This window comes from Lycium barbarum, chromosome 8 (genome assembly GCF_019175385.1).
Source record: "Lycium barbarum isolate Lr01 chromosome 8, ASM1917538v2, whole genome shotgun sequence".
NCBI classification, from domain to species: Eukaryota; Viridiplantae; Streptophyta; class Magnoliopsida; order Solanales; family Solanaceae; genus Lycium; species Lycium barbarum.
This window is the reverse complement of record NC_083344.1, coordinates 1958935-1972116: the sequence shown is the minus strand read 5'-3', so window position 1 is coordinate 1972116 and position 13182 is coordinate 1958935. Positions and strand designations below refer to the sequence as shown.

The 13182-nt window shown below is 34.9% G+C and overlaps 1 protein-coding gene, 1 long non-coding RNA gene and 1 pseudogene across 2 annotated transcripts in view; 1 reads left to right on the top strand and 2 right to left on the bottom strand.

The window, feature by feature from the left end:
- LOC132605645 (uncharacterized) overlaps positions 1-13182 on the bottom strand; it is a 37183-nt gene that overhangs the window by 9563 nt on the left and 14438 nt on the right. The gene's annotated exons all lie outside the window — the stretch shown is intronic.
- On the top strand, positions 3547-12707 carry LOC132605641 (CDT1-like protein a, chloroplastic; annotated as a pseudogene).
- On the bottom strand, positions 4511-5735 carry LOC132604926 (secreted RxLR effector protein 161-like). The gene has a single exon (XM_060318283.1). It carries the CDS (start codon positions 5277-5279, stop codon positions 4572-4574), a length of 708 nt encoding a protein of 235 aa, XP_060174266.1. The 5' UTR covers positions 5280-5735; the 3' UTR covers positions 4511-4571.

Genomic DNA, 13182 nt, shown 5'->3' with positions numbered 1-13182 from the left:
TTTTTATCTTTTTGAGTGTCATGTTCTGGAGACTCTAAAAATTATAAACATTTACTATATATCCTAAACTCAAACCTCTCAATTCTCACTATCAATGCATGTCTACAGTTACAATGAGGGAAGAGGAAATGGTGGATTAGTAACATATGTGATAATTGAGGCATTTAAATCTCTTCCTTCTCCATATACCCACTTTGCACAATGACCGTATAAAGCTATTAATATATGATTATTCACCTTAAAATTCAATGCTGACATATCCTTAATTGCAGTTTAAATAAATAATAATGATGTTGAAGAGAAAATAAACCAAAGAAGAGAGAAAAATGTCAAAAAAGGAGAAAAAAGATAAATATGATTCTAGGTCATAGAGAGGTGCCACATCACCTTCTGTATGCCTAGCTTTATATTATATATAGATTGGCCAAATATTTATTGAGTGACTTTTGATGTGATATAAGAAAAGTTGAGTGACTTTATTGTTACAAAACAAAGAAACATGAACTTGGAAGATCATTACTCATAGTTGGGTGGCCTTTTGTGTTACTATCTCCTGCAGTCACGATTTTCATTTCTTTTGGAGATTACTCCCTCCATTTTTTCGTCTTATTTGATTGATGAATTTTAAAAATATAAAGAATATTTGATCATAATGTTTTAAACTAAAAAGGTGTATAGGGAGTGACATAGCAAGTTTGAGCAGATGCTTACTCATACCGATGTTTACATCAAACCAATTAAACTTATTGTGGTTTATTAATTTAATAAAGCGGAAATATAAATTAATTTACCATAATAAAATGATAGTATTCTATGTGCAAACACATGTTATGTATCTACTTATTTGGTGTGAGCACTCAATATAATGTGAGTAAATTTTACCACTAGCGTGTGATAAGGTATTCTTTGGTTTAGTGGAAAAAAATTGAAAAATTAGTTTAGACCAGGTTCAAATTTTAAGGCCTGCCATTTTAATATTCATTTGAACCCTTTATACGAATTTAACATTTTCTTGAATCTTAAAAATTTATGATGGCAGAATATGAATGTTGCAATTAAAAAAATACCTTTTTAAAAATAGACAAAAAGAAAGTAAGGAGTCACTTGGACATGATATGAAATTAATAATTTGAAATCATGACGATTTGAAGTTGAATTTATTTTTTTTGGACATGTAATTTGGATTTTTTAAATTGTATTTTGTCTCATAGACATAAAATTCCCACAAGTTGTGAAACCATCAAACTTATACAATCTTACCAAATGAGAAAATATAATTCATAACAAAATTAATACACTACTATAAGGCCTTTCTAAAAAATACAACATCAATTGATCAAACTTTAGTTCAATAAAAAGAAAAATTGAACATGTACTGTAGTGTAACTACTCTTTAATATGCTATAAATATACTACCAACTTGCAGATCGTTTAATATTTGATATAAATTGTTGGTAAATATATCTACAAAATTATAATTTTTTTTTACAAAGTATAAACTTTTAGGTCAAGTTTTACATTTTTTTTTAAAATTGAAATCATGATTTGGAATCCCAAATCATACTCCCTCCGTCCCAATTTGTTTGAAGGTTGACCAATTTGTGAGTCATACAAGTTTTCCTTTGACTTAATTTTAAATATAAAATTTTCAAGTATTTTATAATAAAATTTACATATTTGAAAAATACATAAAAAATACTATAAGTCTGCACAATTAACAATTCACAATACAAGAAAGAGTTGGAGAAAATCGTAGTCAAAGAAAGAGTTGTTTGACTCCCAAATTGGTTAACGTTCAAACAAATTAGAATGGAAGGAGTGACTTCTTCTGTCCAAAGCTAAACATTCAAAAATACTCGAAGCAGCTAAACCAATTGATTATTCTAGGAACCAAGTTGTCCGAGTGCGAAACAAGTGCTGGAGCAGGGTCAAGAATCTATATCAAGATTAATCTATTTTGTATTAAAGAAGTCTATATAAGTAATTCATATATAGCAAAATATTATAAATCATAGACCATTCTTTCGTTTATTACCAATTCCACAAGTAAAGCTAGCTTCAAATAAATAAGTATAAAAAGAGAAATACGTATTGAAAATACTTGTACCGGTCACAAACATCAAACAATATAAAAAGAGAAATGAATAAAATAATTTTACTAGTAACAAACCAATTTGGCAAATTACATTCCACTAGTTACGGCCCATGGCCCTTTCCCGCTAAGAAAGTTTGGCGCCAAATCTGACATGGGAAGTTAATCACATCAGCCTCCACCTCAGCTTTCCCGTTATATGGCACCAATTTTGACTGGCATAGTTGCCACGTCAGCATCCACCTCATATTTCCCACCCAAAAATGCTACTACATAGCTCTGCAACTTCTCATCAATTACGTGTTATTAGTATTAACTTTCAGAAAATATAAAATGATTTTATAAGTTCTTTTATTTTTATTTTTAAAATAGACTATAATTGTAGTCCATATACTATCAAACATCTACAAATCAGATGCAATTCTTTCATTTATTACCAATTACACTAAATTTAATTATTTAGTAAATCTAGCTTCAATAAATTAAGAATAAAAATAAAATAAAATAAACGTTACTTAAAAAGAGAAATAAATGAAGAAAAGAATTGTAACAACCTATACCAAGTCTTTATTTCTAGTGGGGGCATAAGTTGTTTAAGGGCAAAATTCATTCCGACATAACTTATTATTATGCGAAAATATAAATTTATGTCCCGCAATAAATTTAAGGAAAACAATACAAAATATGCTAAAATACAATATATTTACTCGCTTACGCCCCCTTCTAAACTAATTTCGCTTCTTACCCAACCAAAAAAAATATTTACCCAAAAAACCCCTCGCCCAATATCCTTCCTCCATAATACCATCGCAGTATAATATCATGGAGGACTACTTGAGTCCTTCTTTTAGTCCTCTATGATACCATATCAGTATATGTATATACCATGATGGTATTATGGATGTCTTTGAAGTGTTTCATTGAAGGAGTGAAGCAATTTTTCATGATACTATCACAGTATATGTCTATAAAATGATGATATTATAGAGGTTCTTTTTTTTTTTAGAAAAAGATGTGTTTTGAATAAATGAACATAATACTATCACAGTATATTTTATACCATATTGGTATCATAATTTTTGGGATATTTCGAATAAATAATTTTAGGAGCATAAAAGTAAGCGGAGTATAGATGAACAATATCTTTCCCGAAAAAAATTATTTGTTACAAGGACAAAATTAAATACCAACACAAAATAGGACAAAAGTGTAAATGACCCAAATTGCAACAATCCAAGGTTCTCAAAGTACAGCCCATGAGCCTCTCCCGCTAATAAAATTTCGCGCCAAAATCTTATGTGGCAGGTAAATACATCAGCCCCACCTCAGCTTTCCCGCTAATTAGCGTCAATTCTGACCTGGCGTAATAGCCACGTCAGCATCTTTCCCGCCAGAAAAATGCTACTACATATAGTACCTCTTCACATTTCCCTCTGCAACTCTCTGCCAAAAAAAAAATAAAAAAATAGTCATCAGTTTCTTAATCTTAGCTTAAACAGATCTCTTAATTTATTTTGTTAATCTATTTTTTTTAATTAATGGAGTCATCTACTCAACCTTCTTCAATATTACATACATTCAAGTCAAAGAAGAAACTCCAAATCGGATCCAACCCGAATGATGCATCATCTACCGGGGCTCCATCTATGGATCCATGGAGCTCCAAAACACCCGAGAAGCCAATCACTGCTCCTCGCCGGACTCGTAATCGGAGCACCACTTTCATTGAAAGATATCCGACAAGCCGCACAGAAGCTCTGCAAACCGAACCCGACTCGGGATGTGAAACCCGACCCGACCCGCCAGGTGAAACAACCCGAGTTAGAGTTTCTTCTTCTTCAGCTAAAGGGAAGAAGCATGTAGATTCAGTAAAGCTACCAGAAAAGTAAGTGTTTCTTTTTTTTTTCTTTTTTTTTCTTGGATTTTATATAATCTGGATCTATTTTAAGTTTATTGAATGGGGATAATTTCAATAATATACAATTCAGCATGAAATATTACACTGACGTAGCCATATATTTTTTAATTTATATCCGCATAGCCAACTTTTTTTTTTGCAACAGTGTTTATACACAGGATATACAACATTATATACTTACTTTAGATAATGTATAAACCTTGTATAAAAGTATAATGTATAAACCTTGAATAAAAGTGTATAATAATGTATAAAAGGGCCATTTCGGGTAATATTATAAATATGGGCCATTTTGGGTAAATTGGTATTTTCCCTAAATGTATAAACCTTAAAATTTCAGCTACCAGAAAAATAAGTGTTTTGTTTTACAATTTTTTTTTTTTTGGATTTTACATATGATAAACAATGAAAACTGAAAGAAGTTGTAGTGAGAACAACATAGATAATATTTACAGCAAGTCTAGCCTTATATAGGCTTTACAGAGTAATTACATGGGTACTCGATAACCCCACTAACATCACAGTTACAACCTATCTTTAGAGAAATAACCTACTAACCCACTAAGGCACTACATTCTTGTTCCTATTTAATGGGAACCTGACTAGGAAATTCAAATAACAAGGAAATAAGTGATTAACTAGGAAACTGGAAACATAACTATATTGCTTCTCAAGAATTCTTCTTAACCATATTGCTTGACAAGCACATGAATTTGCAGCAACATATTCAGCCTCCGTGGTAGACAATGTGACTATTGGTTGCTTTTTAGATGACCACAAAATAGCTGCTGAACCGACCATAAAAACAAAACCAGAAGTACTCTTTCTATCATCAGGATCTCCTGCGAAATCACTATCAGTAAAACCAATTAAAGATGACTTATCTCCCATCTTGTAGAACAACCCAAATTCCATGGTACCTTTTAAGTACCTCAAAATCCTCTTAGCAACAAGAAGATGTATCTCCTTTGGGTCTTCCATGTACCTGCTAATCAAGTTTACAGCATACATGATGTCCGGTCTTGTAGCAGACAAATACATTAAACTCCCCACAATTTGTTTAATGTACCTGCTGTCCACTCTTCTTCCTTGAGGATCATTTGTCAACTTCAGACCATACTCTACTGGTGTAGACACAAAATTGCAATTTTCCATTTGAAACCTCTCTAAATTTTCTCCAACGTATTTCTTTTGACAAATGAATATTCCAACAGCAGATTGAGTGACTTCAAGTCCAAGAAAATAATGCATCTTTCCCAAATCCGACATCAAATTCTTGCATCATAGACCTCTTAAACTTTTCAAACACAGCTATCATTTCCGGTGAAAATGAGATCATCCACATAAAGGCACACAATAAGCAATTTTCCTCCTTCTCCCGTCTTGACGAAAAGAGTGTGTTCATATGGACACTTTTTAAAGCCCTCCCGCAAAAAATAAGCTTCTATACGACCATACCAAGCCCTAGGGGCTTGTTTTAGTCCATATAAAGCCTTATTCAGCTTATACACTTTATGCTCATTTTCTTTCTTCACATAACCAGGAGGTTGATCGATAAATACCTATTCTTTCAAGTCTCCATGTAAGAATGCTGATTTGACATCCAATTGGAAGATGGGCCACTAGTGTTGTGCAGCCAAAGCAATAACCAACCTGATTGTGTCCATCCTTGCAACAGGAGCAAAAATCTCTTTATAATCAACACTACAAACTCTTGCTTGTAGCCTTTCGCGACTAAACGCGCCTTGTATTTATCAACTTCACCATTTTCTTTTAGCTTCGTCTTGAAAACCCACTTGACGCCAATAGTCTTGTGCCCTTTTGGAAGCTTATTTATCTCCCAAGTATTATTCTTCTCTATGGAAAATATTTCATCATCCATAGCTTTTCGCCATTTTGACTCTTTAACAGCTTCTTCAAAAGTTGGAGGATCACAGTCTGAAAATAAAGCTAGATGAACTAGTGGATCTTCAGATAAGTTAGCGTCATATACCTCATAGTCACTCATCCATGTAGGTCTTCTTCTACTGCGTTTGTCCTGCTGCTGAGAATCATTTGTTTCTGCTGTTGGTAAAGATTCAGGTTCAGCCACCTCTGCTGGTTGATGCTCATCCTCTACAGACTGTTGAGATTGCTCATTACTATCAAAATCTGCAGGAATAATTTGCACCTCTCCGTTCTCTTCATCGTTCCAAGAGCAAAATTCTTCTTCATTAAATATTCCATCACAACTAATGATAATTTTCATTGTGCAAGGATTATAAAGTCTATAAGCCTTTGATTGAGAACTAACACCAAGAAAAATACATTTTTCACCTTTATCATCAAGCTTGCTTTCTGGTCTGGAACTTTAGCATATGCTATGCAACCAAATATTTTGGAATAATCCACTGTTGGTCTCCTTCCACTCCATGCTTCTTCAGGTGTTGTATCTTGAACAGCAAGTGTGGAGCTTCTGTTCAAAATATGAGTACTCCAGCTAACGGCTTCACCCCAGAACTCCTTTGGAACACCGCTCCTAGATAAAAGGCTTCACACCATATTTAGAATAGTGCGATTTCTCCGTTCAGCAACACCGTTTTGTTGTGGTGTGTACGCTGCTATAAGCTGCCTTTTGATGCCATGCGCCTCACAATAATTTACAAATTCTTGTGAATTATATTCTCCACCTTGATCAGTCCGAAGGATCTTAACTGGACTACCAACTTCCTTTTCAACAAACACTTTAAACTTCTTAATAGCCATTAACGCTTCAGATTTCTTTTCCAGAAAATAAACCCACATTTTTCGACAATAATCGTCGATAAATGTAATAAAGTAACTTTTACCTCCAATTGTTGCTGGCTTTATTGGTCCACATATATCAGAATGGACCAGCTCCAAGACTTCCTTTGCTCTCCATGCCTTCCCTTGCGGAAACGAATCTCGTTGTTGTTTACTAACAACACAGTCTGCGCAAGCTTGAGAAGGAATTTTGATTTGAGGAAGACCTTCAACCATATTTTTCTGTTGAAGAGTCCTCAGTCCATTGAAATTTAGATTACCAAAGCGGAAATGCCATAACCATGCATTATCCTTCAAGCTCACCACAAAACAAGATTGAGAGCTATTGTTCAAGTAAAGCAGAAACAGCCTGTTGGAAGTCATCTTGGCTTTCGCTATCAGACCCAAATGCTCATCGAAAATCCTGCAAACTCCATTCTTTATAGAGATCTCATATCCCTTTTCTTGAAGCTGACCAATACTAAGTAAGTTTGTCCTTAACTCAGGAACAAAAAGAACATTAGAGATAGTCCGAACAGAATTCTCTTTAGTTTGGACTGTTACTTTTCCCTTTCCCATAGCCGAGATTCTGGAGTTGTCACCAAATCTCACATTGTCACGATAAGTTTCATCCAAATAAGAGAACACAGACCTATCTCCACACATATGGTTGCTGCATCCAGTGTCTAAGTACCACAGATTCTGCTTTGTTTCTACCTCGAGATGACATACTGCCATCAATAAAGAAGGTTCTTCTACCTCCTTCTCAGTTTCAACAAGATTTGCTTGCTTACCACCTTCTTTGCGTAATTGTGTATGACATTCTGACTTATAATGACCATACTTGTGACATCTGTAGCACTCTATGTGAGACTTGTCTTTGGGCTGATAAATACGACCTCTCCCTCTTCCTTTGAAACTTCTTGGAGCGTCAGCAGAATGCACATCTTCTGGCTTCTGAGAAGGCTTCCTGTAACCCTTGTTTCCTCTCCCTCTTCCCCTTCCTCGGTCTGCAGTTGCCGTTGAAGAAGAACTGTGGACAAAGGCCTTGAGTGCTTGCTCCTCTTTATCTTGGTGTGTCATATTTTGTTCGTGAACCAACAAAGAACCTTGTAGTTCATCAATTGAGATCTTATCAAGATCCCGAGACTCTTCAATTGCACACACCACATAATTAAACTTTGGTGTCATTGAGCGAAGTACCTTCTCAATCACTGCCACATCCTTCATCTTTTCTCCATGGACACACATCTTATTGATGATTGCCATAAGCCTTGAGAAAAAGCTAGTGACTGAGTCCTCTGGTTTCATTCGAAATGTTTCAAATTCTGAACGAAGTGCCTGAAGCTGCTGCCTCTTTGCCCTTGCTGTGCCTTGATATTTTGCCTTCATAGAGTCCCAAATCTCTTTGGAAGTCTCCTTGTTGAGAATTGTTTCCAAAATTGTCCTGTCAATTGCTTGAAACAGGTAATTTTTGGCCTTCAAATCCTTAAGCCGTAATCCTTCGAATTCTGCCTTCTTGGCGTCTGATAGTCTTGCACCAACTTCTGGCTCCTCTACGCCTTCACTGACGACCTGCCAGTACTCTTTAGACCTTAGAAGATTTTCCATTAGCAAGCTCCAATGGTCGTAATGACCATCAAAACGTGGAACTGCTGCCTGGACAAAGTTTTCGGAAGCCATCTCTCTGGAGCAATTTGAACCGACACACTCTTCCTCTCTGATGCACTTTTACTCCTGAAAGTATAACCTCACCACAACTTTTAACCGGGCTCTGATGCCACTGATAAACAATGAAAACTGAAAGAAGTTGTAGTGAGAACAACATAGATAATATTTACAGCAAGTCTAGCCTTATTTAAGCTTTACAGAGGAATTACATGGGTATTCCATAACCCCACTAACATCACAGTTACAACCTCTCTTTAGAGAAATAACCTACTAACCCGCTAAGGCACTACATTCACTTGTTCCTATATAATAGGAACCTGACTAGGAAATTCAAATAACAAGGAAATAAGTGACTAACTAGGAAACTGGAAACGTAACTAACTAAGATACATGAAACATGCTTCGACAACATAATCTGGATCTATGTGATATAAGCGAAATAAACAACGGAAATGTATAAAAACACTTAAGTTTCAGCAAATAGGGAAAATTATGCTGTCTACCGGGAAAGAATATTTACCCAGTTTAGCCCCTTTTTTCCTTAAAACACCTCTTATACACCTTCTATACAAGGTGGACACATTGTTTACAATGAGTGTATAATATTGTATAGTGTCGTATAATGTTGTATACCGTGTGTATATGCACTGTTGCGAACAAAAAAAGTTGATTATGCGAATGTAAACTGAAAATAGGGCTATACAGGTGTAATATATTATGTTTGGTTGTATATATTTTGAATCCCTAATCTCCAAAGTAATTTGGCTATATAGGTGTAATATATTATATTGGGTTGTATATATTCTGAATCCCTCGTCTCAAAAGTAATTTGGCTATATAGGTGTACTATATTATATTGGGTTGTATATATTCTGAATCCCTCATCTCAAAAGTAATTTGGCTATATAGGTGTAATATATTATATTGGGTTGTATATATTCTGAATCCCTAATCTCAAAAGTAATATGGCTATATAGGTGTAATATATTATGTTGAGATATAATTTGTTTAAATTCATAGTTTCAAGTTTCAACAGTATATGTTATTGGATGGAGACGGATCTAGAATTTTATGAGAAAAATAAACAAAGGATGCAAAAAATTCATTTATTAAATATATAAAACCACTTAAATTTCGGCAAATATTAAATTCTGAATCTCTAATTTTAATAGTACTATGTGTTGAGAGTATAATATGTTTCAATTCATAATCAAAGGTTGAATCCATCAAGTTTAACGTGCGCTTAAATCGTTGGCACAAAGCTACACATGTTCTTGTTTTCAGATTTTCAGTGCTGGGATTTTCGGAATGTTTTTTTTTTTGTTTTTTGGTTTTAACATTGATGTGTTTGTATAGGTATGAATTGTTGGTTGAATTCTTCAGTAGAATGGCCAATTCGATTCGGTTGCTGAAGTTGAAGGGTTCTTCGACAACATTTACAAACATTAGTACAAAAGTGGAGTGTCTAACGGATAGGTATGCGACTGACATTTTTGAAAGTACATTTTTATTGATGATTTGTCTAATTTTGTAAAAGTTGCCAACTTGTAAATACAAGGCCATAAAAGTAACTATTTGTGCAAATCCGCAAAGTATGTACGTGCTCAAATTGTCATCTAAATACTTTTTAAACAACTCTGGTCTAATTTTGAAATAGCTGCCAGTTTGCCATTAAAAAGTGGCTATTTATGCAAATCAAAGAACACATGAAAACTGAACTGTGAATGCATTTACTGATGATTTGCTATGAATTATTGCTCATTTTGTGGCTGTGTTGATTGTGCAGGAAGTTTACTTACAATCACTTGGCACAGATAAAGTTTCTTTTACCCGAGGCAATTGAGGTAAAAAAGATGCTTGTGTTCGATGAACGAACAAGCTGTATGAAGCCCGATCTTCATATTACATTAAATGCTAACGGAGTTGAAGTTGATGAGAAGCTGAAATCCTCTAGTGGCAATGTGCAACTGTGGGACGTCTTCCACCATCGGATTGTGGATTTCTTTAAATCCCACCCTGAGGTAAGACATATTTTTTAACTTGTGCTAGCTTTGACAATTAGAAAAATTGCTTTGCAATTGCAATGATATGTCGCGAGTACATTATTTGTTATTCTCAAGGCCAAATTGGCCCCGATTGGTGTATTTAGTGTCTATAGAGTTAAACCTATGTCGTCTTGAAATCATCAGCATAGTTTGAGATATTAAGTTAGCTCTGCGAGACATAATTTTAATTTGAATCTTACCAATAACCCTCCAGACATTCTGATATCTCTTTTCATGCAATACATTCTTGATTAGCAAAACCTAATGTTGTTAATAAAAGGGCTCTAGCCAAAATATACAAAATGTATACACAAAATATATATTTTATGTATATTTATACTCAATATACAAAACATATACATTTATGGGCTATTATGTTTTAGAGCGGTCCAAAAATGTAATTATCCCTTAATGAAATTAGGTTGGGATGTCCCTTTTACTGCCTGATATCCTTTGCTCCCTGAATTCCTCCAAAAGAAGTTGAAAAGAGCAGGCTATACTTAAGAGATTTTGCTTTTTCTGCAAAACTAATGTTATTAACAAATGCTATTTCTGAATTCCAGGGAGATGACATTCCTGAGGAAGCATTACCAGGAGCATTCGGCATGTCAAAACAAGAGCTCTTGACAAACTCGTCAAGTCCTGCAGGCCCACAGTCGATAGACGAGACGCCAATCAGCCCAATGCAGAAGCCGCTAATAGCTGTATCTCACCTGGCTCAATCTTTTAGGAAATCTTTTTCTTATCGAGCATCTATTGGCGCGGAACCTGAGATTGCTAATTGTTCCACCAACACCTCTAAAGCTGTCAATAAAACTCCTTCTAAGCTGCTTTCAACAGGAGGGGTTCGTTCTGTTACTTTGCCACCATCTCCACTATCATCAACTCCATTAAAAAATACGAAGGGTGAAGATTGTTCGTCTTTCATAAGTACTGAAAGTACTCCAGCAAAATTTACATCTACTCCAGCAAAATTGATGGCTTCTACGCCTGCGATCCAACCTCCTAAGAGATGCTATATGAGTCCAGATGGCGAGTCAACCGAATCACCAATAAAGCTAGCTAGGCGGCCTCCTCCTAGTAGGTTGTTGACCTTTGATACTCCTGTGAAGAGTTCAAAAGTTACAGCAGATGATGAAATCCTTGACATTCTTAATGGGAATCTTCTACAGTCGGTAAGACACTTCTTACATGACACCATTTCTTTGCTAATAATATAAGAAGTTGATTCTTTGAACTGAGAAATTAGGATATCTATATTTCTTGGTCTACTATTTGAGGTTAGTGTGCTAATTTTTCACGGATTTGCAGATTAGAGACAAAGAGCAGAAGGCATTAGAGGAGAATGATCCAGCCATATCCCAAGCGAAATGGCGGAAGAAAATGATTTCGAGCTTGCCTAAGTTTTTCGACATGATTTACTTCCTATTTCAATCGATGAAACGTTCTGTGATTACTAAAGAGGAGCTTATGCACAAAGTGATTTCGAGCCATCTAGATATTGCTGATAAAAGTAAGTCTCGGTTCATAATCATTTGCACATAAGTCTCGGTTCATAATCATTTGCACACTTTGACAATATGAAGCTCCTTCTAACCTTATTTTTTTTCCTTTCTTTGCAGGAGAAGTTGAAGAGCAACTCTGGTTATTGCAAGAAATAGCTCCTGAATGGATTTCCGAAAAGCTTTCTTCTAGTGGTGATCTTCTGTTGCGGTAAGCTTTAATTCTTGCTTGCCCCCCCCCCCCCCCACCCCCCACAACAAATCATTCGTTTGCTTTTGGTTTAATCTTGAACTCACCTCAGTGCTTGACGAACTTTAAGTATTATGTGCTGTCTTCTAAGGGGCTTGATGTGATTATTTTTGTTTTTTGTTGCAGTGTTAGCAAGGTATCAAATGCTGAATCAATACGCGCAAGAATAGCCCAAGCAAAGTGAGAAAGCAAGGGCAGGAAATTTAAATTCGGCCTGAGTTTTCCAAGTTTAATTGTAAATGATATAGTTTGGTTAACTGGATTATTGCAGTACATCGACTGGAGAGTCTCTTTTTAGTACAGTTTAATGACATTTTAACCGAGTTAGCCAGCAATATAGAGCTAATATGACTTTTAGTTGGTAAAACTTTTGTCTAAGTTTCCTATATTGGAAGACTTATCCTGTATATATGGCCATGATCCTGTTTTTGGAATGAGAATTTTGGTAATGATACTTGTTTTTGAATACTGATTGTTGATTTGACTGTTTTTGAAGAGAAATTCTCGTTGTGCAGTGAGTTCTATAGGACTTTTATAAACCAGATGAAGCTTTGAATTCAAGCATGTCATTATGCGCGTTCCTCTTATCAACAAGGTATGGTGAGGGAACCCGACCCCTCGATTTTTCCAGTTCTTCTGTCTTGACGCTTCAATTCTCAAGAACTCGGTATCTCGAATTTTTGCATTTGTGCACATTGGTCATGACCAAAATATTGGGTCAAGAATAAAGTTGAGGAAATGCATTTTACAGTCATTAGTCATTAGTTCTTAACAGTTAATTTGTAAAGATATCTGTATTGTAAGGTTGAAATTTGTATTTGAAAGGTTGGAATCTATTATGAATAGTTACATAATTTCCACTTAAACTAAATGCTAATGCTGTCTATATAAGAACGTCATTTAAGTTCAATTTAGACACTTTAAGTAATAACAAGAACAAT